General features: G+C 42.0%; 1 protein-coding gene across 1 annotated transcript in view; it reads left to right on the forward strand.

Annotated features, from left to right (window-relative positions):
• plekhm3 (pleckstrin homology domain containing, family M, member 3) overlaps positions 1-21892 on the forward strand; it is a 30675-nt gene extending 8783 nt beyond the window's left edge. The window contains exons 3-7 of the mRNA XM_070838451.1: positions 7917-8062; positions 8240-8433; positions 12488-12551; positions 19752-19909; positions 21730-21892. Of these exons, the coding sequence (XP_070694552.1) occupies positions 7917-8062; positions 8240-8433; positions 12488-12551; positions 19752-19909; positions 21730-21892 (725 nt within the window). The remainder of the gene's footprint in view (positions 1-7916; positions 8063-8239; positions 8434-12487; positions 12552-19751; positions 19910-21729) is intronic.
• The last annotated feature ends 5462 nt before the right edge of the window (positions 21893-27354 follow it).

Raw genomic sequence — 27354 nt, forward strand, 5'->3', positions numbered from 1 at the left:
TTTTTGTCCCCCTTTCTCACTCTGCACCCCCCCCGTCATTTCTTTGACTGTATCCCTTCTTAGCCTCCTGCCGTGTTGACTAGCAGGTCCAGAAAAGTCTTTTTACACCGTTCGAATTCAATTCATTCATGTCCACACGTGCTTGTTAGAGTTTTTTATTATCAGGGAGTTGGTCTTAAAAAATCATTCTCACCAGCTTTAAAAGAAGAATCAGAGATTTAACTGTTTTTTCTGGACATTGTCATCATCTTCTTCATCTTCTTCTTCTTCTTCGTAGCGCGCCGCCTCCTCTTTATTGAGATGAGGCCAGTTTTTTTTTTTTTTTTGTACAACACGTCAACAATTCTGTGCTAAACAAATGAACAAGGCTCTGTCACGCTGTCAGAGCAGGATGTTTGAAAGAAGACTGACCTTCTAGTCATTTCTGAAATGAGTAGGTAATAAATTATGTATCAATCAAAAGTGCTGATATTTGCTGATTCTCAGATGTGAGGAATTAGTGTCTCTCTTTGTCGTCGTCACTGAGTTTTGGGCTGTTGGACAAATATTTTCTCTATTTACTGACATTTTATAGACTAAATATTTAATGGAAAACAGTCCTATTACCATATAAATCAATGAAAAAAAGATCATTGTTGCGGCTCTACTGGTTAATCTGTGCCATCTGTCTATTGTGATGCACTTATTGTGTTATTGTATAATGATTATTACACTGACACGTGGATTCAGATGGACGGCAGATGGACGACAGCCTCACACAAACAAACAGTCCAACTGATTTACAGGACGACAGAATGAAACATGCTTGATGATATTTTGCTACGAAGGTGTTGAAATGTTAACAAAAAGATTAAGAAAAATGTTTTTCGTGCTGAACAAATCAAGAATCTGACACAAAATACTGGCTTGAAAATGATTTTATTGCTTCTGCTATCAGAACGGTGCCCATAGCAACGATCTCCTAAACAGAAATAACCAATCAGAACTGAGTATTCAACAATCAAAATATAGTATTATACTTATGTATTTTGCATAACTGCATGTTTTCTCCTGGTGTGAGGAAGCTACGTAACATCTGCTTCTAAATTCAAATATTTTAACATTGGACAGCAGGATTCTCACCTAATTCTACCGTCCTGCTCTCGTCCAATAAAATGACATCCGATTCGCTGCCTGTCTGAATCCATGTGAACGCAGCATTAGTCTTTTTTTTTTTTTTTAGAAATGAAACTACACGCCAATGAGCTGTTTGTAGTAGGAACCAATGGGCTGAGTGCCGCACACAGGGGGGAGGGAAGTATTTAGGGACGGACTGAGGTGCGTCCCGCCTTCTCTCTCCGCCAGGCTTTGGATGGGAAGAGCTGAATAGTTTGTGCTGCACCAGTGAAAAGTTTGGACACACTTTGAAGAATCTAAAGAATAAAACATCTTCTGGATTGTTTAACACTTTTTTTTATTCACCACATAACACATAATGTGTTCCTTCATAGTTTCGATGTCCTTGATATTAATCTAAAATGTCTAAAGTGTCCAGACGTTTGAATAGTACTGTATATCCTGTGTGTTCTACAGTCTATGGTATGTTGGTGGTAGACGTTCTGAAACCATTAGCTGATCAGTCCATTAGCTGATTGGTTGGTTTTGATCTTTTCATGGTTGTTGTTGAGCAGCAGCCTGTTTCTTTACCGTAGCACAATATTCACATCACTTTGGCTGTTTTGGTCTCTTATTGGTGAATATCGGCAGTTGGACGACTTTGTCTGGCATGTTTTGGCATTTTATGTCTTGAGGAAGAAAAAAACATTGACACAAACTGCATCCTGCCCGACCTGCACACCTGACTATGGACGGTCAGCGCTCATTTTGGACTCCCATAAGCTGAACTCATCAAAAACATTCAGATTGGGTTGTTAATGCGTCATGGATTATTCATATACGAAGCCACTAATCTAAACAAGATCTCCTGATGGAAGCGACCGCGGAGCCTAATGTTCAGTACGCTACTTTAGTGTCCGCTGGTTTCTCTTTGAACTTGTTTTAAGTCACCCTTTGCATATGCATGCTACGTCCGTCCGTACATACAGAGCGATTGGTGGTTTAACATCAAAATGTAAAACGTATTCAACAAATTACACATGGGAATTGCTGCGGTTTTGATTCCTTTTGAAGGAAACGGTTAGTGTTCGTTTGAAGACCGTGACACGCCATCGTCCCTCATCTCTCACACACACACACACACACACACATATATACACACACACACAGTGCAGAGTGCAGAGTGTGTCCTCAGGTTTGGTGACCCCTGTTGTTGCACTGGTGCACATTCTCAGGCCCCCGACAGACCATGTGAATCTGTTGGACGTGGGGTTGGGGGGGTGGGGGCTGAAGTGGGAATCAGCAGATATGAGGAATCGAGGTAGTAGGAGGTGGGCTCACATCAAAAGATGGACAGTTTCTCTCTCTCTCTCTCTCTCTAACACACACACACACACACACACACACACTGTCTCATAGTACTCTCCATTTGTGCACAATTTCATTCGAGTGTTTGGTCGGTGTGAATGAGACACATCAAAGCTCAGGCTTCTCCTGTCTTTTCAGTTTTAATTCAAAAACATGTACATCTGACACACACACACGCACACACACATGCACACACACATGCACACACACACCAGGGTCCTCGCTGAGGTGTGGTGGTTTAAAACCAGGGTCGGGCAGATGAAAGCGTGAGCCCCTTTTTGCCCTGATGTCATCTCTCTCTCTCTTCCTGTGTCTGGATGTCTCTCCATCGCTCTCTCTCTCTCTCTCTCTCACCCCGGGCAGGTCAAAGTGACCCTCTCTCACTACAGAGAGCCGCGGTACAATCGGTAGACCTTTGAGCTACGTTTGAATTCCCATTCATCTTTCCCTCTGTCCCTCTTTCTCTTCGTCCCAGAAAAGAACCATAAAAGATCAGAGGCGAGTGGAGGAAGCCGCTGTTACTGTGTGCTGCTGGTGGAGGAAGTAGTTGGCAGCAGAAAGTATTAATAGTTACTGCTTAGATTGATAAAGCAGGGTTGCAGTAGCTCTGACGGACCGAGAAAATAGTTTAACATTGGTTGAAGTTGGTAAAATGTGGTTGAGATGGTGCCTTTACTTAAAGGGAGTGTCTGCGCTTTATTTTAGATGCACGTTTTGCCGTAAAAAGTTTGGCAACAAACAAAAGAAAAAATAATCCAGTGTCAGATGCCACATAGAACATAAACTAAACATCATTGCCTGCAGGTGGCAAAGTGTCACAGCTGGTGTTGGGCTACAGTTTCTATTTTCATACCGTCCAATCAGAGGCTCCGAGGAAGAGCAGGTCCTCCACAGATCAGAGGCTTCGGTCTCACATTCAGTCCACATTCAGTCCACATTCAGTCCACATTCAGTCCACATTCAGTCCACATTCAGTCCACATTCAGTCCACATTCAGTCCACATTCAGTCCACATTCAGTCCACGTGTTGAAGCGAATGAATGTGTGTTCCTCCTCCCATCAGTGTATGAATGATGTGTGAATGTCAAACACCAGAGAGGTGCTGTATAAGTACGCACATGCAGTACAAGTACATTTAGCAGGACTGAAGGTACTTGATATAAGCTGATTTCATCCATCTAAACAGACGTGATGCACTATTTTGGAATTTAAGCACTGACCTTGATTTTAACGTACAGTTTAATAATGTTCAGGATTTCTAAGCGTTGGTGGGAAAGTTACTTATTATTGATTATTGTGAGCTGTTTGTGGGTGAATACATGCATCTCCACTGTTTTTATTGTTACTGTTCTTATTATCTCAATAATTATGTGTGCTCGTAGTGGTTGTTTCTATTTAATCTGTCTATTGTGTGGCATTTTTTAAATAATTAGTGACGTTAGAATTACATTTGTCTGACGGAGCTTTGAAATAATAAAACCTTTAAGCTTTCAGCTAGCAAGACGGTAAAATAAACTTTTATAAAAGAGTTTTATTTAAGATTATTTAAACATTTAAAAAAGTCTTTTAAATAGAAATGTCTCTTCTGTTCAAACTACGGCTCCCTTTTAAAAGTCTGCGTGATTCACAGCATCACTTTCTGTTTAACATCGTTATCGTGTCTTTAATATCTCAGCCCAAATCAAATCCAGCGACTCGGAGCCAAAGTTTCGGTGAGCAGACGTTTAGAGATGCAGCGTGTCGGGTCCATGGAGAAGAGACGGAGAACTGGCTCGTAATTAAGCCATAAAACCTGAGAGTAGAGTATTTCTTACTAGTTTAATCACTTGATAGAGCACAGTTTATATAGTTAGTTATCTGTATGGACAAGACAGCTGCTGTGTTTGTTTTCTATTCATACAACATCTTTGTTCTGCCCTTATTGGTTCAGTCTACTTAAATGTTTGCTTTCTTCACTGGTGAGAATTCCCGCACAGCGCTCTCTGATTTCAGGTTGTTTTGCTGCTTGTTGAGGGTTTTGGTCAGAATCAGGTCAGCGTCAAATTTATGTGCTTTCTGTAATTTTATCCTTCCACAGCCCCACATCCATTATGTGCTGAGGCTTTGCTGCTTTGTTTCACTGTGCAGGGTATATTATAGACTCTGGAAGACGTACATTTACCTCCGTGTGTGGGTGTGTCCTCCTCATGATATAGAATTTGAGGTTAAGGTTAAAGGTTGTTATTTAGTTTGCAAAACGCTTTCAGGCTCCGTACGTATGAGTCTTTGTTCCTCTGCTCCCAACAGCAGCAGACCAAAACTGAGGCTACATTTGGCCCGAGCGCCGGCCTGGTGGTCAGCTGTTTCCTCGAAGTGACACAGTGTTTCTCTGCCTGCTGACCAGCCCCTCCGCCTGCTGGCTCCCAGTCAGCGGCCTGTGGTTGTTTTTCAAAGAGCATCCACCCCAACAACAGCGTGAGCTCACTGCTGTAATTAGCCTACACATATGTATTTCATCATGGCTCCTTCAAATAGATAAGACTTTGTTGTTTTTTCCCATCTTATCCACAAGCAATAATTTCAACCTAAGGAAAAACCAACATCCATTGTTTGAACTTTGGAAAGTGGTGAATGAGGATGCTGATAATTTGTGGGTCAGTGCAGTGTTTGGCTCTTCAGTCAAGTGTATTAGAAATAGTGCAAATGACAGAACACATGTGGAGGAGGTCTGACTCCTACTAATCATTCTTAAAGGACACATGTTTTGCTCATTTTCAGGTTCGTACTTGTATTTGTGGCTCCTGCCAGAATATGTTTACATGCTGTAATGTTCAAAAAACACATTGCTTTTCTCTTACTGCTCTGTTCGCCCTCTTTCTGAACGCTCCGCTTTAGCTCCTGTGTCTTTAACCCTTACATACTGTTACATTATAAAGGTACCTGAGATGCCTTTTCAGTGACATGGCAGGAAGACTTGGTGTGCATAGGCTATTTAGACATCCTAAATAGATCTGTAGTTCAAAATGTGGTATAGACACTTACTATGAGGGAATTCTTGGACCATGCTGTGAAGGCATAAAGTATGAACAGTATGTAAGGGTTAAGGCCACCCTCACGCATTAGCTGCACAAAATGCTAACGGCAAGTTCATCAGGCTGACAAACAGAAGAAAACACTGCTTCCAAGTGTGAAACCATGTCCCCGTATCCATCCATTCTGGAGCTCGTTCTGTTAACGGTCCTCGTTAAGAAAGCAGCCCTGAGTAAAGTAACACTACGCACACACCTAGCAGGAGTGTTTTGCTGTCCAAAACAAAGTAAATCCACCAGGTGTTCACTTCCTCAGATGGTGGGAGGACATCAGACGCCTGCATGTGACGTCTACACAGAGGGCCAAATCTAAAACGGAGCATTTATACACACATTTACTCAAAGACGGAGCAGGAGAACCTTTTCTGATGATGAACCTAAGGACCTAAACTGATGTTAAAAAGACATTTAAAAGTGCATTTTGCACAATATGTCCCCCTTTAAGAGAAATAGTGAAACTACAAGCCGAGGTCATTTAAAGATGTCCCTCCGCCGGACTTTTTGTTTGCTTAAGCATTGATCAATAATCTGAACCAGCTGAGTTGATTATTAAAATGATTGTTAGTTGTATTGCTGGCTGATTGGTGCTCCAACATGAGTGTTTTTTCAGATAAACAGGAGTCCTGCTCTCAGCGCTGATTAGTCCCATTGTCTGTCTCTTTCTGATGTCAGATTCTTGTCTAAGATAGAAAAGTGGCTGGACTAAGTTCTCTTTATTGTCTGCCTTCATCTGCCCTTGTTTGATCTCACTCTTCTTCTCTTTCACGCTCTTCCTTCTTCCCTCTCATGTCTCAATAGCTTTTTACTCATTTTCTATTTCCCCCCTTTCAGCCTGTGCTTGTTCTCGTGCTGAAGCACCACCGACAAACAGGCCGACACACGTCTCTCTCCCTCTGTCCTTTTTCCCTCTGCAGCTCTCCGTGCCTCTATTTTCCAAATCCTAGATAACAATCTTGTGTTTCTTTTCTTCTCTACCTCTCGGTGCTCGCTGTTTTCCCTCCATGTCGTCTGAGATTGTGTGGATAAGGGACACCTGTCGCAGTGCTGCGGCGCTCAGCTGTTTGTGTGTGTGTGTGTGTGTGTGATCACGAACCAGGTCCGGGTGTTTGGGTGAAGGATGGACTTTAAAGAGTCCAGAAGACAAAGCAGATGGCGGGGCAGCCATCGGGCTGAATAGAGCCGAGGATCTGTTGGTCTTTTAGGTCGACAAAGGACTTTCTTATTGAAGTCTGCTGTGTTGTGACTACTGGAAGAAGCAGCGCTCTGTTATCTGAGGGATTACTCCAAATGAATTTGGCAGGCAGATTCGGGCAAACATGGATGTTGATATTAGAAGATGCGCTGAAAAAGAACTCGTCATAATGAGATGGCTTATCGTACACTGACTCCTCTAAAACGAGAGACCTGAGATAGAAAGATAAATCATTTAAACAGGACTTGTAACCACAAAAATACAGTATGCAAAGACTTAAGTTTAGCCGTGTACGTGTTTATGGCTGCACCTAAAGGCAACACTCAGAGGGTGGGGGGGTGAAAAGACGGCAGGTTGCACCAACAGTTGTTTAAATATGGAGATAGACTTTGAGTTTCTTCTGGAACACATTCAAGTCTTTGTCACTTTCATTTCGCTTGAAACACCCTGACGCCTTAGGTTTCTTTTTACTTATATAGCTGTTATTCCTGTCCACTTTAAGTATATTATTAATAATAATAATAATAATAATAATATACACATCGTCCCCAATAAATCAGATTATAACTCAAATGAGCAGGTGGAAGAGAAACTGTCACAACACAATGTTTTCTATCCCAACTGGGCTGAAAATGATACCTGTTATCAGAAAAAAACACCTAAACTTTAGGATTAAATGGGTTGTATCTGCTCTTATGGGTCAACATATTACCCTATTGGGTTGAGAGTACCCGTTAAACTTGTTAAACTCTTGTTTATTATCTACAGATTTGTTCTCTGGATTAGTGCGGTGAGGGGCAATAAACTGACACACATTAACTCCAGAGTTATTTGTTCTGCAATCTTTGTGTTCTCCACATCCTGCTTCCCGCTCCAGCAGGCCGTTAACACCTAAAGCCGACTTGTGCAACACCTCGGGGCTAATTAGCACAGAAATAAACACACAGAGGGGATCGTATGGATCTCTTTATTAACGCCATCATTTGATGACATGCAGGGTGCACAACACATCAGAGATGACACCTGCTTGTTGCTTATTAAGATAGAAGATTGTTGTGTAGGTTTGAATCCCACTTTTCTAATGGTTTCCTTATGATTAGAGGCTTTCAAACACTGTAGAGTATCATATTAATGTTTATCACTGAGGTATAATCACACACACACACACACTTAACCAATGATCTCCTCCTCAGGCTGTCAGCGTCCAGTCGGTCTCTCCAGAGGAAAGGCAAAGGTCTGCTACTACAGCGGCTGGTACTACTGCCAGAGCTGCCATCAGGACAACTCCTTCCTCATCCCAGCACGCCTGCTGCACAACTGGGACACCAGCAAGCACAAGGTGGGAGAGCGCGTACACACAACTGTAGGAAAAACAGCTTTGACGGTGCGACTGTAACGCCAGCAGGGTGTTGTGGGTCTTATTAAGGGTTGTATGTACAGTATGACAACATTAGGGCACCACTGAAGCCACTTCATGTGGTTTTTAAGGTTAAGTAACTCTGAGCTGCTCCTCCAGGTGTCCAAACAGGCAAAGGAGTTCCTGGAGTTTGTGTATGAGGAGCCTCTGCTGGACGTCCAGCAGCTCAACCCTTGTCTGTACGAGCACTGTGAGCCGCTCAGCACCGTGCTGCGTCTCCGTCAGCAGCTCCAGTCACTGCGGGCCTACCTGTTCAGCTGCCGAGCAACCGTCGCCGAGGACCTCAGACGAAGGTAAGCTGGCGGCCAGCAGAACAAGTTACGCAGTTTTTCAGTTTAAAGCTCCGTTTTCCGACCTTTTTTGTGTTGTGAGCCCGTTAATGAAGAAGTGCCTGCCTGCAGACCATCATCGTAGGTGGTGAACGTCAAACGATTGTGATGAGATCACAAAAATAACATTATTTGTCAAACACACAGTCCCTCAGATTTGTCTTACAGCCTGTCGGGGGAGTCTGACCCCCAGCTGAGTCCCACAGAAAACACAATAGCACAACTGGATACAATTTAATCAGGAAGAAATGGGTGCAATCACGACGGTAATACGGTTAATTACCCTCAGTGATATGTGAATATTTAAGTCCCATTTAGGCGCCTGTTTGGGGCCAGACAGCAAGAATTTGGTCCTGTGCGCTTGTAGATTTAAAGGGATGTTCAACCAAAAAATAACAAAAAAAAGATGCATTAAAAAACTTTCTTGGTGGTTGAATAAATAAAAATATCAGCTTTTTTTGGACTGTAAAAAAACAGGGAAAATAGTAAGTTTTGGAGGCTCCACTGCTCATGAGCTACTATTTTAATGTTTAACATATTTGCTAAAATATTTATGTTCCACTGTTGATGACCAGACACTTGATTAGACAGACTGTTAACATCTCAGCGCATCATCTGTGTGTGTGTGTGAGTGAATGAATGTACAGTATGCCACAGTGACTTTTATCCACATGCATTCCTGTGTATATATATATATATATGCTGCATATACATAAAAGATGTGTGTCTGTGTGTGTGTGTTCATGTGTGTGATGGTCAGGAGGGGGGGTGGGTGACTGTTTATCTGAGAGGGGTCCCACACTGAAAGCCTTGTCTGTGAGCTGATGGATGCTCCCCGACACGGTCCAGGTCACTAATACACTCCAACGAGCCACGTCTGAGGGAGGATCCTCCACCTCAGCAGACAGACGGCAGTCTAGCTAATATTATATCATAATGATTCACCGAGAAAACATTTACAAGTAACAGAAATAATCTTATTCTGTGGTAGAAGGTAATTCCTGAGAAAAGCGATTATCTAGAGGAACAACAAGCATGTTGCTTCTGAAAAAGGAACTAATTCTGCTTTTTGGATGTAATTTTTTTTAAATGTTATCACCACAAACACTTTCATAGATTTCAGGTGGCATCAGGAATCTCAAAGACAGAGATCCGTCTCAGTAATTCGACCTGAAGCTCACTGTGACGTAAAGAAACAATAAAGTAGGCTCACTTCTGGCTTGGATAGTTTAGCTGACGTCACTTTTGGTCTTCGTTAAGAGTTTTAATGCCACACGATTAAAATGTTCTTTCTCTGTCCTGCCAAGTAGCTTCAAACCAAACCTACTGGTATTTTTATCGGCCTAAAAAAAAAAAAAAAAAAGAAACATATTAGTCAGACCCAGAGACGAGCAGCATCCTGGTGCTCTGTGTTTACTTCTGTCCCATTAGCTAGTGCCGGCTAGTGCCCCGCCACTTCCAAACACTGCAGGATTGATGAGGGCCATGGCGCTAAAACCTTCCCCGTGTCATCAGTCTCCATCAGGGGGGATCTGAAGAGAGATGCCTGTTGCATGCAGGCGGTGAGCTGTGGATACACAACTGCACACGCAGCCACACGAGGCACCAAAGGCTGTAAGTTAGAGAGCACTGGATGTTTGGTGAAGGACTTACACATGATCCAACAGCAGGTCAAAGGCTGTCTTCTTTTATTTTATTGATCTCATTAGTAACTGTGTTTGAAGGAGTGCGTCCTAATAATAATCTATTGTAAATGAAATGGATGTAGCCACAGTGATGTCACCCATCTCAAGGTTAACATTTCAAAAATCGCTGTCGCCATCTTGATTTTGGAGCCAGGAGTTGTTGTTTTTTTCCCCCCTACCTCTGATTGGTTAGGTTTAGGCCTGACTCGCCTCTGATTGGTCAGTCAGTAGGTAGTCCCGCCCTAAAACATACCCTGCTTTACTGTCCATCTTCCTCTAAATGGGACCATAATTTACTGAATGAACGTCCTGCTGTGATGAAGAAGACTGTAAACTAGCGACTGAGACCAGAAACTCATCAGGAAAATGTTCACTGAGCTGATAAATCAAGTGAGAAGTCGGCTCATTTTCATCATTGACTTCCATTCATTCTGACTTCTTTTTGGAGCCAGTTAGAAAGAATGCAGGTTTAAGACATCAGCATTAGTTTCAGTTGTCAGAGCGAGAAGCTGTGTCCACTTACTTATACAGCCAATGGTCCTAAAATTTCATACACTTGGCACGTACGTTTTGTAAAGATGATTTAAAACATTTTCAGCTTTATTTTGTTAAGAAAGTAGAGAGACAGGAACTGCAGGGAGAGAACCCTTACCTTGTAAGTCACCAATTACGGTTCCCCACACTTAAACCAAACCAATAAAGGGTCCCCAGGAAACAATGTCCAAACCAATTGTTTCGTGCCTTGTGTATCCTCGGGGACATTATTCTTGGTTATTTAGAGAAACTGTGTCAGAGTCTAGTTTGATTTGATCTTGAGCTCCGTGTGGGATTGTTTTCTCAATCATGAATCCACCTTTGTATGGTTTAGTTAATGTGGGCTCTAGGCTGCCAGCATGCACAACACACCACACCTGAGGTGGATGGAGCAAAGAGAGATGAAGTACGAGCTAGAGAGACGAGACTCCTCCTGTATGTGATGCATTTTCTCCAGATATTCGAGACAGAGATCTCTTGAGAATAGCAAACATGCATCATATACAAATGTCTTCTCAGTGTTTTCGTAAATTAGAAACAGAGTTGTTGAGATAAAAGGTTCAAGATCACGTTCATGTCGCCTAAATAAACTGGAATTCTATTTCTTTTTGAATATCGGAGCTTATCAATACTGCTTTCTTTAATAGTTAACCCCCAAGGCGGTCTGTGTGGTGTTTATAGGTCTTAAGTCTTTACAGTGTTTGCTGGGATGTACACGGTGGTTGTGAAGGTGTAGTAGGTGGTTTTGGGTAACTTCCGGTTCATAAACCTGGTCCTTAATCCACCTCATCAGTGGAAACGAGGGTTGGAGATAAAAACATTAACGCCACAAACGAACAGCGTCCAAAAAGTTGTACCAACACTTCTTTGACACTGAGTCAACACAGAGTGGACATTTTGAGTTTGGCAAAGATAAAGATTTTTTTTTGCAGAGATATTCTTTTGGTTTGCATTAGATTGTAATGTGTTTGTCCACCACACACACACACACACACACACACACACACACACACTTACCCTCCTTCAGTACACGAGTGATAACAGAATTTTAATGAAAGGTGTGTCTGCTGGTCAGGAAGGAGCTCCAAAGGAAAGTGAAATAAAACCCATTACACACTCTGAGGTCTTTATACAAACATTATCTGTTGTTGGCGTGTGTGTGTGTGTGTGTGCGTGTGTGTGCGTGTGTGTGTGTACGTGCATGAATCTGTGTATCTTCTGTTTGTAATCTAATCCTAAAATGTGTTAGTTCTCAAGTACTTTTATCAAGATCAGCACACACTCTCAGGGTGTGTTCACGTGGGCTCTGAACACACAACCAGTGAGGAGCCACTGTGTGTTTGATTAGTGCGTGTGTGTTCGATTATTGGGCCTGTGTGTGTGTGTGTGTGTGTGTGTGTGTGTGTGTGTGTAGTCTCATGAATGCTGATGTGGTAACCACTGGTAACGAACCAAACAGAGCAGTTTATCGGCGGTGCCTATCACCACGAGGCGTCTGGATCACACACACACACATACACAAACATACTTGTGTCTTGGTGACACTCATCGCAGCTCAGACGGGATTTAACACGGTGCCGTCCATCTTAGCCGTCTGAGAGGAGGCCTCACACACACACACACACACACACACACACACACACACACACACCAGAGTCATTAGATTGAATGCTACTGACTCTAAATTGATATTGTGGTTCTTATTTTGATGGAGGTTTGAGGCTGATCATCTCGTCGCTCACTGGTCAAAAACAGGAGAACGATGCAATAAAACTTCTCTCTCGTGTGTCTTTTCACAGGATTTTCCCCAGAGAATACCTGCTACAGCACATCCACCTGTACTCCATGGCTGACCTGCAGCAGGTACACACACACACACACACACACACACACATGCATGTACAGTGATGCCTTTTACGTGTCTAACATGAGCTAAAACAGAAAATCTAAAGTGATGTTTAAGATTAGAGTTTAGTTAGATGTTGGTTATATAAATGTCTTTATCTTAGTTCCAGACTTCCAAACTGCTTTAAATAAAATATTTGATGTAGTTGAAGGTTGTTCTGCTGGTTGGGGAAACGATCGGAGCCTCCGTGACGCTAAAATCGGCAACATTTTATAGCTCAAGTCATTTTTTTTTCAGAGTATATTTATTCATTTCCAAGCGGTCAGACAATAAAGGATGAGAGAGGATGACAGAAATATGTCCCCTCTTTCACAACAAGAACCAAAAATAGACAAAAAGCAGAGTAATCTGACCAAACGTCTAACAGGAGGGAGTTTATCTCACCGTTTTAGAAGCTACAGGCTAATGAAGACTTCCTGGCTATGCTCACCTGCTGACATTTGCTAGCTAGCCAGAAAATCCTGCTCTAGTTAAATTCTTATTCCGTGTTAGAAAACACTAGAAACGTGAGAAAATAGCTCAGTTTACGGTAGCGTGCTAATTTAGCATGCATTTTCTAAAAAAGAGTTACAGCTGAAATGAACATCGTAGGAGTTTTCCGTCTTTTTATTGGATTCACTGACGAACAGGAAACATAGAATAATGCCGGACTTTTCCTTTAAGCAAACACAACCTCTCCTTTGTTTCTTTGGCAAGTGTCCATGTCACAGCAGCGATAAGAGAGGGTGATACCTTCTAAAAGCCCAGTTTAGAACAGGCTGAGCTCTTTCAAGTGTCTCGATCCAGGAAAACAATGGTCTCCGTGGAAAGAATTCATATCTGGCACAGTGGAAGCCTTTAACTCTGCCTGCTCTGGTTTTTTTTTCCAATGTCAAGACGCCTCATTGTGCATTTTCACTTGTTTAATCAGCAGATTTTCTAATCAAACTGCAGCCTGCCTGCTGTTAATAGCAGAGAAAATGTTTTTTTAGCACAGATCATAAAAAAAAAAAAAGGAATCGCGTCCCGACGGTTCAGCATCCAGTCGCCGAGCTGCTTCTGGGGTCACAGTAAAGCGACCGCGAACCACTGAAAAGTTCTTTTGTTTGTCATTATGTTCATTATGTTGGACCCTGCCCCATTTTTTCCTCCTTTCACCCCTCTCTGACTCAGAGCTCGGCCACAGACAGACTCTCACGGTGAAAGAGATTGGACCCCCTCCTCCCTCCTCCTCCTCCTCCCTCCTCCCTCCTCCTCTCCCACACTGTGTCTCTCTGCTTCACTAATTGGTCACATTCAGAATCAACAGGCAGAAAAACAAAGCGTGACATCCCTCCATTCTTCCCAACATCCCCTTGGCCTCACACACGCTTAGCACATGTGTGTGTGTGTGTGTGTGTGTGTGTTCTTCACTCTCTGTTTCCCTGCTAAACTCTGTGATTTACTGCTAAAACCCAAACTGGTGATTTAGTGCTAATTTTAACAATAGTCCACGCTGCTCCCTCTCCTCTTTTCCTCCCCTCTCTCCTCCCTCTCGGAGATTCTCAAGCATCCTGCCTCTTAATTGGTTTTCCATATTAACAAGCTTGTTTCTTTTGATTCACCTCCTGAATAAAATGGCGCTCTTAATCAACGTGGCTTTTTTTGTTCCAGCGCAGAGGTCAGTGAAGGCTAAACTCCTCTGGCTAAACCCCCGGACCACACTAGTCTATTCACCTCCCGACAAACAGCCTCCACCCATATCCCCCATTAGGAGCCCGTTCATTTGGAGAAAACATACGTGTTTGTCTAAGGACACTCTGCCCTTTTCCTCCGCCGGTTTTAAGGATTGTTTCTAGGGTTTTGTGTGAGGACTAAAGTGTGTGTGTGTGTGTGTGTGTGTGTGTGTGTGTGTGTGTGTGTGCAGAGGGCTTCCCACAGTGACACCCTGGCACTCCCTCTATGCCAGGCATGCCTCTCCACTCACACAGAGGCCTCTTGAGTAAATGTTAAAAGTTCTCAGACAGATTTTCAGTTGTCTCCTCGTGGCTTTGAGCTCAGCTGCAGCTTTTAGCCTCACGTGCACAACTATGGGTTACATGACAGGATAGGACGTCCTCTAGGAATAAGACCCATCAGGGTAATACAGTATAGAGATAACGTCTGACTCAAGTGTTTAGGTGTAAAGATAAAAGACAGTGTCATTTATAGGAGGAGGTTTTTCCTGCCTAATATAATATCTGATGGGATTCTTCATTTTTGAATAGTTGTGAATCGGCGCAGTGTGATTAAAGATTGATTGATTTGTATTCTTGCCTTAAGGGGAATCGTACGTAAGGCTATACACAGTTCAACAGTAAAGCCTGGGACTAAGGTGATATTTAGATATGATGTTGTCTCATGAGTGACTCTGGCGTTGCTATGAACAACAGGAGCTCAGGGAAGCGATGGTGATTCTGCACCGTAATTAGATTTAAGTCATTTTCAAACATAAAAAAACAAACCAGAAGTTTGAATGAAGTTTTAAAATCAAGTTCTTGCCCAGCTGAAATAGTGAATTATTGTTTATTCTTATTTTCTTGTGTTAATAACTCTGGTTCACGCTCAAACAACTGTTTTGTTTACTTAAATTAATGTTAAACATGACAATCAGCTTTAGTCTTAGTTGATAACCATTAATAAATAAAGGGGGCCGGTAAAAAGGACTTTGGGCAAGTAGATTTCTGACCCCCACAGGCTTGTGGACTCTTTATTTGTACCAAAATTATTTCACATGTTTTCTGTGAAGATTATTATATGTTATAAGTTATATGACGAATAGTTTGAGGGCTTATTCCTCAATATCAGGTCCACCTGTCTGTCAAGGCCAAAACAGAAGAAGTCTTAGTTATAATCTTTAATGTACCAAAACTGTACACAACAGTGAAGGTTCCTTATAACAATTTAATAACTGAATGAAAACGTGCTCTCATGTCCAACTACCCATGATGCTTTTGGTTTATCGCTTGTCATGGACGGATATTTAAGTTTGTTTATTCACTAGAAAGACGTCTTCTGCTACAAACATCCTCTCATCTGGTAGGTTGCTTAAAAAATCGTGGAACCTCCGGATAAGACGGACTCCACCAGGCGTACGCTGACAAGCAACATACATCAAGTGTCCTGTGTGTGTGTGTGTGTGTGTGTGAGTGTGTGTGTGTGTGTGTGTGTGTGTGTGTGTGTGTGTGTGTGTGTGAGTTAGAGAGAGAGAGAGAGAGGAGAGAGGGTGTTATCCAAACAGAGCACACCCTGATCTTTCCAGCCATGTAATCCCAGCTGGCTTTCTAGTTTCTCAATGGAGTTGTGGTCGTGTGTGTGTGTGTGTGTGTGTGTGTGTATGACTGTGAGAGGGAGAGAGAGGGAGAGAGAGAGAGAGAGAGGGAGAGAGAGGGGAGAGAGAGGGAGAGAGAGGGAGAGAGAGGGGAGGGCAGACGAACGGCTGTTAAACAGCAGTTTTAGGGGATTAGGAGGTTTTGGAGCACAAAGACTCTGCATGGAGCAGAGAAAGAGGTTGATCTGGAGGGGGAGGAGCGTAAGAGGAGGTGAAGTGTGTGTGTGTGTGTGTGTGTGTTTGGAGGGAAAGTGGGTAAAGGATGTGAATACATCTGGAGGGTTTGTGCTGCAGGCTGCATATTGTGAATATGAATACTGTAAATGGACTTAACAGTAACTTAACACGTTGTTTCCCATCATTTTAAACTTGATATCTATCACATGTAAATATATTATTTCTCCTCTGTGTGTTTTTAGACGTAAAGCTCTCTGTCTGTGTGCTGATATTCAGGCTGACAACAGAAAGGCTTTGGTGATGATGGTCTTTAAAGGTCCCATATTGTGCAAAATGCACTTTTTAATATCTCTTTAGCATAAATATGAGTCTCAGGTGTATCTAGAGACCATCCTCCTCACCCACTGAAAACCTCCTGAATCCACCTTCGCTGTCCGCCATGTGTTTTTTTTTAATTTTTTTTTAATTCTCACTAAAGCCGACTTCCTCTAACATGGAGGTGTTGAAGACGAGAGCAAAGCTTGGAAATTGTTCTGTTTTTCTAAAATGGAGCGTTCACACAGAAATCATTAGAAAAATAATGTGTTTTTCAAACATTTAACTGTATAAACCTATAAATAATTATTGAAAATGAGCAGAATTTGGGACCTTTAATCCACATTCACGTTAATATTTGGCTTCGTTGTTGGAGGTTCCCGTCTGAACGAGCGTCCCAGTGTGACCCTGCTGGCCTGTGTTTCTTTGGTGCAGCAGATAAAATGGTCACTGAATATTTTACAGCAAATGGGAATTTAAATGAAAGACAAGATTTGTGAAATGTGATATTTTCTGATTCTAATTCAGCCTCTATGATGGAATATTGCATCCAAACACATACAAGAAGTCGTTTTCTTTGTATTCCCCCCCGTCCCTCTTTTTCCCCGTCCATTTACTTCTGTCACGCTCCTTCTTTCCCACCATCCCTCCAGAGTACCAGGCAGCAGCCAGAGCCGTGCTGCCAGTCGTTTGATTCTGCCCAGTCCAATTATAGAGGGCCTTAATTACTGAGCCTGTCAGCCTGCATCAGGAGAGCCATTCGTCATGCGGACTGGGCTGGACCGGGCTGAGCAGGGCCGCTTAGGTTTGCTGCGGGCTGTTCCGGGCCGAGGGGGACACATATATTCGTGTGTCCCTCTCGGTACCTGCCTGGGAACATTTATCATGTGTGCTTGACCTCAGTTGCAGAGCACCATTGAATCAGGGACAGTTATTGTGGAGTTTTCTTGTAAAACAGTGAGTTCAAGGCCAAGCAAAACATATCGAAGAATTTATTACCTAACAAAAAACATTTGCCGAAACCATTTAGATCTCTTTGCTCTCCAGCACCAGGTGCATCCCAGAGACTCGTCGACACAGTTGGTCTGGCCGGAGATGTAAAAGGCACAATGTCGGCTAAATCCCACTGGGAGCGTCTGTATCATGTTCTGGCTGCAACGCTTCTGCTGGAGCTGATCGCACCCACGTTAAAGTTAACGCTAACGCTTTTAATTAGAGACTCGTCAGGCAGAGCAGAGCAGAACAGGTGAGGCAGGCAGGAAGTCAGGTGAACAAACTGCAGAGAGAATTTGGTCAGTTTTTAAAAATAAATCCCTGACATGTTCCACCACCACGTCAGTATTTGCTCATGTTAGAAGCACAAAAATCCGGGAAAATGTCCAAATCAGTAAAATCTGAGAAAGTCAACTAATCAGCTAGCAAACGCTTCAGGTGGGATTTAATGGTGCGAGGAGGATGGAGCGAAACCAGAACGCAATGCCAGACGTTCCCCCGTGGGTTTTCAGTCCGTTCGACCAGTTTTCATTCACTTCATTCAAAGTGAACGATTGGTCGGTTACTAACACGTAGTCTGTCACGTCTCTCTCAGCCAAGTCATGCCAAGCATTTCTCTATAACTATAATCTGACACGGTGACGACCTTAACAGAGTAAAACATTGTGTGTTTGTTTTGCAAACTATCAGTGGCTACAGCCCTAATTTGTTTCCCTGTGTTGGATAATAGAAGAGAGTTGATCCTGTTTTTAGTGAGATATTGATGACATGATGTCACACGTGGCCTTACGGGCACCGTGTGGGTTATTATGGTCTGTGCCGTTAACCTCAGTGTAAAGCCTGATAGACTGTGGCCCTGATGTGTGACCTACTGTAAACAGGATCAGTCTACCCTCTGTGTTTGTGTGTGGTTTCTTCCTCCTCTCTCCATCTCGTGTCCTCCTCTTCTCCTCGTCGTTTAACGAACAGCATGAAGGAGGCTATAATTGGGAGGTCCAGAGCTCTGCCAGGTGGAAGCACTTGTATCTGAATACAGGCTCTTGCTCTCTCAAGATCTCTCTTGCATGTTCTATCTCTACCTCGCTTACTTTATTCTCTGTTTGTCTGCGTCTTCTACACGAACTCTCTCATTATGCTCATCGCTCCGTCTGCATTATTAGCATGATACGCTGCAGCTCTGCGACCATATTGAGGTTTTATTCCTCTAAGATTGTACAGAGCTTTTCTTCTCTGACTGTTTTTCTCTGTGACTCATCCACTGTCTGTTAAGCAGAACACAACCCCTTAGTTCTTAAAGGAACTCGCCAAGCGTTGCCATTAAAGGGCGTTCACCTCATTTACGTCTCCCTCCTTCCTTCCTTCCTTCCTTATCTCTCACAAGGCATCTTTAACTCAAACATTTGTGATTTTTTCTCCATTTGTTTTCTCCTTTCACTTTCTTGAGAAGTCTGTGAAACTGTGAATTTCATAGGATTAAAAAGAGTTAAAAGTTGCCACTGATCTCTAGTTTCTGCCCGTAAATTTAGTAACTCTAAATTGGCAACTTTTAATGAAATGCTTTCTAGGTTAATATTAAAACTGAATTATATCAAGCTGATAATCATTGATCACTATGTCGAACTGGACTTTCTGAACCCGTCATGCTTTACTGTCTTTTTAATTACCTTGTTCTAATTAATTGTTTCTACCGGTTACTTTTAAGATGGAGAACATTTGTGCTGCTTTAATAACTTTACACAATCCTGCCAAACTTTTAAAGGAAGCATCTTTAAAACTAGATTCCTTTATTTTAGCCTCCGATATTTCATCCACACTAATGCATATGATATTCTTAAACCTGGAAGGATCCCTACTAAGACAGACCTGCAAGATCCTTTTTTGTTTCACCAGAAACAGCCATTGTGTCTCGCTCTTAAAACCCACCAGACTCCATGGACAAAAACAGTAATTTTACTTTGCAGAACATGGGACTGGTTGGTGTTTTGATGCCTCAATCGCTTAGTTTGTTCATGTTACTGAGTGTTACACAAATGTTCTGATTGATCCAAACTAGCCCTTTAATAACCCCAAAGTCACACAATCACACAAACTAACTTACTGATCAAAACAGCAGTACATCAGCAGATCCCATGTAAAATTAGTGTTTTTTTCTATGGAGTCTGGTGGGTTTGCACAGTGTGATACAAAGGCTGTTTCTGGTTTGTGTTCTAGTTTGTGTTCAGTTTGCCGACAGCTAACTTTTGGAAGTCTTTGTTTTTGACCATGTCCTTTCCTCTGTTCTTCCTTGCTTTCTCTTCATCCCTCCCTCACCCCCCCATTCCTTCTCTCTCCTCACCCCCATCAGGTGATTGATGGAAAACTGGCTCCCTTCCTGTCCAAGGTGATCAAGTTTGCCAGCTCCCATGTTTTCAGCTGCAGTTTGTGTCGAGAGAAAGGCTTCATTTGTGAGCTCTGCCACAACGGACAGGTCATCTACCCCTTCCAGGAGAACGCCACCAAGAGGTACAGTGTGGATATGATTGATTTAGGTTTGATTGATTTAGTAAATTTAATTTGAGAATGTAACTGTAACATCTTTGTCAGAAGCAGTAATACAGAACATAGACAACAGAACCAGAGGTCACTTCTTATGACTTTTTCACTAAGATGTCCTAAAGGGTTCTACTTTAATTTGTTTTGCATCATTTTAGTTTTTCACATTTGACCGTGAGTGTTTTTCTTTGCCACAAACAGCCAGTGTACCAAGAGAGTGTACAGCAAAAGCGCCTGTATGGAAAAAAACAAAAACCAAACTACAGCACGCAGTCTTCGTGTTTCTCTGGAGACCGACACGCCGAATGAACTCTTTCCGGTGTAATAACCCAGCAGCACAGAGCCGAAGGGGAACTCACGGGGCTGAGGGGACGTGAACTGATACTACATCAGAAACGCTGCGGTGATGTCGCCGCCTCAGTAGCGAGATTTATTTTCGTTCGGGCCCTCGGGGCGCCGCTCCAGAACGGGGGTGTAGTGAAAAACTCTTGAGTTTGTTAACCCTGAGATGAGGAGGGGGAAACTCTGGGTTTCCAGCTCCACAGAGAGACGTAGCGTAAGCACCGGCTCGGTTACCGTGTTAGTTCCCGTGGTAACTGACCCAGAGTTACCGTGGTAACTGACTCTGTGAACTTAACCTGGTTTTCTTTAACAAAACCAGAGTTTTCTCTAGTTTTATTTCCTCATTGATTCAGTCAGTATCAAAGCACATGTAACAACATAGAATATATATAATAAGACCACATAATGTCAGAAATGTCTTTATTTTATAAGTTATAGAAGTTATTACATATTGTGGTGGTTATTACAGAAGGTGGAGGTGAATGGAAACATGGCATTTAAACAAAAATCATTTGCAAACGATGCTGACCTTTGACCTTTGACCTTTGAGGGATATTTCAGTGCTGTGAGCAGCATAAACTAAACTCCATTTACCTCCATTGCTGTCGATTTAAAAAAAACTAGGACACAGAAAAACTGCTAAAGCAAAGTAGATGAAGCGTCTGTGAGTGAGAGCCTGCTGCTGGTCGTCCACGTCTCGGACCGTTAACACAGTCCAGATCCTCGTCCTCTTCCCCGAAACTCCGAGAGACGGACAGCAGAGCGATAACGACCGATGCTAGAAGACTATCGCTCACATATGTGCACACTTTCCCTGTTGAGTTGTGCTTTATGACTTGCGGCGGAAGCGTCGAGTGTTAACTGATAACGTCTGTATCTACAGCGACACGCTTACTGGAGCTGAGCTGTAAAGATTCACTGAGCTGTTGGCTCACTCACTCAGACAGGAAATGAGCAACAAGTGGATATAAATCACAACCCAGAATTTTAATGGTTAATCGTGTCGTGTTTGTGATGAAGTGTATTATATTTGCAGTCCTGGCCATCAGTAGTAATAACAACACGGGTTAATCGTTAAGTTCAATCAGTCTTTAATGGTATAACACCAGTTCATCCATCGTTTATCCTTATAGGGGTCAATTTAGAGCCGTTAACCAGCATGTCTTTGGGCTGTGGGAGACACACAGAGCAGGTCAAGACCAAACTCTTTAATTAAGAGAAACGGCGATTCATGAATCCCACATGAGCAACATCTCGGCAGCAATGGCACCAAACCTTCCCCTTAAACAGGAAGAACCCTCAAACAGAGGTGGGCGGCGCTCTGCCAAAGACGAACCCATCAGTCCTTCTTAACGATGCCGCCATGTTCCCTGACTGCAGCAGTTTACCTGGTGAGGACAGAGTTATTACAGAGTGACTGACCCGCGTGTCGATCTTTGTGTTTGCAGGTGCGACGGCTGCGGCGCCGTGTTCCACGCCGAGTGCCGACAGAAAGCCCAGCCGTGCCCTCGCTGCGTTCGCCGAGAGCTCCACCACAAGAGGCCGTCCTCCTTCTGGTCGCCCGACGACGACGCCTCCGGGTGCTTTCACCTGCCGTACCACGACACCTGAGACGCACACAGACGTACAAAAGCAGGATGAGTCGGGGAGCCGCCGGGCCGTGACGCTGGACAAAACGCCTGTTTCTCTTGATTTGTGTGCGTCTCCAGGACAAAGTTTGAGCTTTGATGCGTTGTTGGCTTCGTGTGTGTGTGTGTGTGTGTGTCCACTAACACACACACACACACACACACTCCCCTTCGTCCTACTGTAAAGAGCAGGGAGAAAAACCCACCTGAAGAACTGCGGCACCAGGCTTTACAGACTGAACACCTTGTATTTTGTAGTCAAAGGTGTCCTCCTCCATCTTCATCCCTTTACCACGTCAGTATCTTCACTTGTTTCGTTCAACACGTCAAATCGCAGCTGAGGAACTCAGAGAAGTAGTTGGAACATTTCGGTGGTTTCTTCTAAAAGTTTAGTAAACTAAGTGATATTAAATTAACAAAACACTTTTGGTAGTCGGTAAAACTTTCTGGCTCCAGTTTCAAACAAATTGAGCAAACTGGAGATGTAAACGGTTCCTCTGGGACCACGTGATGCTTTTTGTTTTTGTCTCTGTTCATAAACTGAATGAATAATCGAGATAACAAACCATCTAATCTACGATGAAAATCATCTCACGATAAAGTGATGCTCCAAAGAAAACCGGTCAGGAATGAATGAAACGGCTGTAAAACGTGTGTGTGCACGTGGTGGACTGTGAAAATTGCGAAACGATCCTTTAAACTGTTTAACGGTTGGGGGGGAAAAAAAAAAGATAAATAAATAAATAAATCTCACTCCTGCAGCAGAATCCACTATTTCTCCATCTGTGGGTCTACTTTGTTCCAAACGTCCTGTTATGTTATCACAGTAAAATATGTTCACTTCTGCATTTCCTGTTTTGATTTGAACTCCAGGAGAGTCGCAGCTTGATTTAGTTCCTTTTAGTTTAGTTTGACTTTCAGATTTTTTTTTTGTTTTAAGGCTCATTAGATGTCAGAAAACTGCAGAGAGCTTAAAACAACATGGTTGAGGTGAGCAGCAGAAACACAGTGTTCAGGTCTTCGTCTTCTCACATTCAGTTCAGAGCTGAAACGATTAGTTGACTAATTGATTTGTTGGTTGGCACGAAATTAATCAACTATTTTGATAATCAAGTCGTCGTCTTAGAGTTTTTTTTCAAGCAAAAATACCAAACACCGGCTTGTTCCTGCTTTTTAAAGGACGGTACATCATCTTCATCAGGAGTTCCCCTTTAAATGTGAGAATTAGATTTTCCTGGTCTTAAATCACAATAAACTGAATAGTTTTTGGGGGTTTTGGACTGTTAGTTAGAAGACGTCACTTTTTTTTACTATTTTCTGAAGAGATTAAAAGAGATTAATGTATTTATTGAGGAAATGACAAGATAATGAAAATAATCAGTTTAAGCCTCAGTAAAGGTCCAACAGAAGTGGATTTAGTCGTGTTTGGAACAAATGGATCAACAGTGGGAGACTGGATTATACTATTGGAGGCGGTTTTATAAATTCATGTGGTCTTTTTTTTTTTTTTCCAATCGCAACAACTTGTCGACATTGAAAACCAAAATGCAAAAGTTGTCCAGTCAAGTCTTTAGGTGGACTACAGGCTTGGATTTGGGTTCGCTCAGGATGCAACTGGAGCCATCTGATTGGGATGTTTTACTAAATAACAATAATAATGATGATAATAATATGAAATTAATCCTCTTTCTGTCAGATCTCACTCCTTTTCCTTAAACTGAGCACTGAACCTTTTGTTTTACTGTTAAATGTAAACAGACTTTAATTTCAAAGGGACTCTGTCTGTCTGTCCGAGCTCATTTCTCTCTCACCATCACACTGACTGTAAAATAACAGAGGCAATAATATACTGTAACTTATTCTGTCATTGTTGCCTTTTCCCTCCTCTCCTCGCCTTCTTGTTGTGCTTTATTCATGCAGAATCTATCAAACACGATAGCAGCTTTAGCTTTTAGTATCTCTATGCAACCTAGATGGCCTTTATCGCCCACGGCTTTCATGTGTAAAGGTCTGGAAACCCTTTGGTTGACATCGTCTCTACACTGCTGCCCTGGCTGTGTTTCCATCCTCCTTTCATTTTACTGAGATGTTGGAAAAATATAAATAAAAATCAGCAAATAAAATCAACGAGGAAAAAGAATTTGATAAAATTCTGTATTTTTGTTTCAGAATCAGGTCGTGTTCTTCTTGTTTTGGTTTTTTTTTTGTGGAAACACGACTTTTAATTTTATTTTTTTAAACGAACAAACTAGTGTTTTCCCCAGCAGACATGAAAACGTTTTGGGAAAGTAAAAGAAAGTTGATGCTGCACTCCCTCATTTGTTCCAGCATCCATAAAAAGTTTGCTTCCAGCGAACATTTCAATCGATCAATCGTTACCTGAAGACACTTTATGTTAAAGCTTCTAAATATGGAACATAACGAGCCTGAAGAACTTTTAAGGATGTTTGGGCGTCATTACGAAGTTTTGGACTGCAGCTTTAAAGTTCTAATAACTTTGTTATAATTCGGATGTTGTTTCTTCCCACTTTTATTTCACAGCCAAACTGATTCTATCTTGATTTCAGCTCTTTGCTCGTCTGTCTTCTCTTCATCCTGGTTGTTTTGGGTTTTTTTTCCAGCCTCTTTGAGCCATAAACTTTGAAGGGAATTTACGTGTGAATAAGCTGCTGGAAGCGGCGCCGGACTGACAAACTCCACTTCTGGGTTTATTTGAGAATATGTATTTTTGTGACAAGCAGAGATCAGACTGACAGTCATCCATGTTTCTGAAGCATGCAGGACACGGCAGCCTGAAACTAGTAACCCAGTGTAGTTTCAACCAGGCAGGAGAAGAGCACTGATGTCCATTACCTTTGTTTTTGTTTTAAAACCGGCTGCCATGTTTGGTTATTGTTGACTGATCGTGCCTGCTGATAAAAGAAACTAATGTGGAGGTTATAAAACCGTATTTTTAATAAGTATTTGTTTATTTATTTATTTTAAATCATGCTGCTCCTTTGTGTTCCACAGGTTTTTTATTTATTTACTGTTATTTGTGCTCACAGATTTGGCCTAAAACAAAGAGACCTGAAGCAAAGCCACCATCTGACCCTCTAAGTCATCAGTGTTTCCTCTAGTAGACATTACAAATGTCACACATGACACATACAGGTGCATTGATTAGTGAAATAAATGACCAAGTCTCATCTTTCTGCTATAAAACTATCAAAGTGTCAGATTTCAGGAAGCAGCACTCTTTCCTCTTATTGTATAAAATATAATATGCAACAGTAAAATATGTGTAACATCTTTATATATTCAGTTTTATATCCAAATGTACTTAATTGAAATACTTCTGGATAATCATGTTTAAAAATGTCTAACATCTAAAACTCTTCTGGACCTATTTTTAGTAATAAGTTGATCAATTTGCTGAAGTTTTCTGTTGGAACGTGAAATGAAATCAGACATAATCCTAATGTTCGAGGCTGTTAGAGGGGTGTAACAGGGTGTAACAGGGTGTAACACACTGACCTGACCAAACTTGTGTGCACAAATTACCAAAAGAATCAAATTAAAGTACCCAGGCAGCTGCAGCGCTCTGTAGTTTGTCTCTCTGTAGCTGATTTGTTGACTTTTGCATCTGGTCACTTTAAAACTTTTAGCAATTTCTTTGCTTGTTTCATGTTTTCATGCGTCATTTCACCCGATCAAAAGTGCAGGTTTGTGTTTACGTGATATTTTTATTTTTATTTTCTGCATTTAGAAGTATGAATATGATTCGTTGTTTAAAGTCTAAGACTGAATAATGTTTACTTTTCTTTTGACTAAACTAAAAGTACTAAGATGAAACCTTGAGGCCATTTTATGACTGAAAATTAGCGTTGATATTGTTCACTGAAGTGTGTTTACAGAGCAGGAGTGTGTTTATGTCGCAGGCACATCATGATCATCATCACCGTATGTTTTACTTGACGCGTTTGGAGAAGAATATATTGTACAGTATTTAAGCAGAGTAACGGGACTGAAATTCTCTCTCTTTTGCACTTTTTAAGTTATTTTTGAAGCCGTTGTTTCTTTTCGTCGCAGCCAAACTCTTATGCAACTACAGGGAGTTGATTTTCAGTTTTTAATCAGCCCTTCCTCCTGTCTGCTTTTGTTCCAATTTGTCTGCTAGCCACTGATGCCAATAAAGACAAACTTCTTAATAGTGAAAGTGTTTGAATCCTATGTTGAGAATTGTTCGGATTGTTTGGATTTTCTCAGCGTTTATATTCCTGCAGGTTTATTTGAGTTGAAGAGTTACGAAGCGAAACACTCGCAGTAGTGTCGGCTTGTGAGCTAACAGCCAAAGCCACAAAATGGAGCCGGTGAACAGTAATTATCTTAGAAAAGGTAGAAGAGAACAAGCAGCACTGAGGATATGAAGACAAGTGGATTCTGCAGCAGGAGTTTCAATCAATGTTTGAGGAGGAGAAAAAAAACGCCACCAAAACTGAAAAAAATAAGAAGGAAAGAAAGAAAACTGCTCACCTCAACATTCACCGTCAAATCTCCAAAACATGCTTGGACGCCGTCGGCTTCACGTTGGCGTCCTCCTCACAACAGCTGCCTCTGACCAAGATTTTGATCCATTCTGCGTCGTCGGTTCTCCACTTACAGATCTGTAACAAAAGGAAAACAGTTTGTCAGGATATTTACTAGTCATTCAGGACGGGTTCATGTTTTTTGGACCTCAGTTACACCAAGTGTCCCTTTCATGGAGCCTTTAAATGTTAAAAGCTACCAGTGTTTTACTGCTGATTACCACATCTGGACGGGATAAAGTCATTATATTTACACACAAACACAAAACGTTCTGGTTTTTGCTCTTATTCAGAAGAAGACAATATTCCCACTGAGCTGTTAATAGATTCTTTGACATTTTCAACACGTCAAAATATGGAACCACTTGTACCATTTAGCTTCTTTGCAAGATCTGCATTGAGATGTTTGCACGTCTGTCAGGATGTTTTAAGTGAGTGTAGCTTCTCCTGCCAAGTAGAAGATTTGAGCTTTTCGTTTGGACAGTTTGTAAACCTGTGGATAATTATATGCAATCTACATGCAAAGCTTCATGTTAAAACCGTAATGGAGACGCGTTTTCCGCTGGTCAAAGAATCCTAATCCTAAATCCTGAATTTAACTGGCAAATCTCACGTCTTAATCGGAAGATGCTACTTCGGAATAATTCGGAAAATCCAAAAGGGAATATCCTGATGATGTGACCCCGGATCAACTTCACAATATCATCATATTCTGAATAATAATGGAGTATTAATGTGCATTTCGGTCCCGACTGAAACATACTACAGAATACTAGACATTCATTATCCCCTGAGGATGAATCGACGAGGCCAACATTTGTGGTTTTGAATGAGGCGTCTCGTCGACCATCAAGCGGATTGAGGAATTTTGAAGCAC

The sequence above is a fragment of the Pempheris klunzingeri genome, chromosome 10 (genome assembly GCF_042242105.1).
Source record: "Pempheris klunzingeri isolate RE-2024b chromosome 10, fPemKlu1.hap1, whole genome shotgun sequence".
In the NCBI taxonomy this organism is placed as follows: Eukaryota; Metazoa; Chordata; class Actinopteri; order Acropomatiformes; family Pempheridae; genus Pempheris; species Pempheris klunzingeri.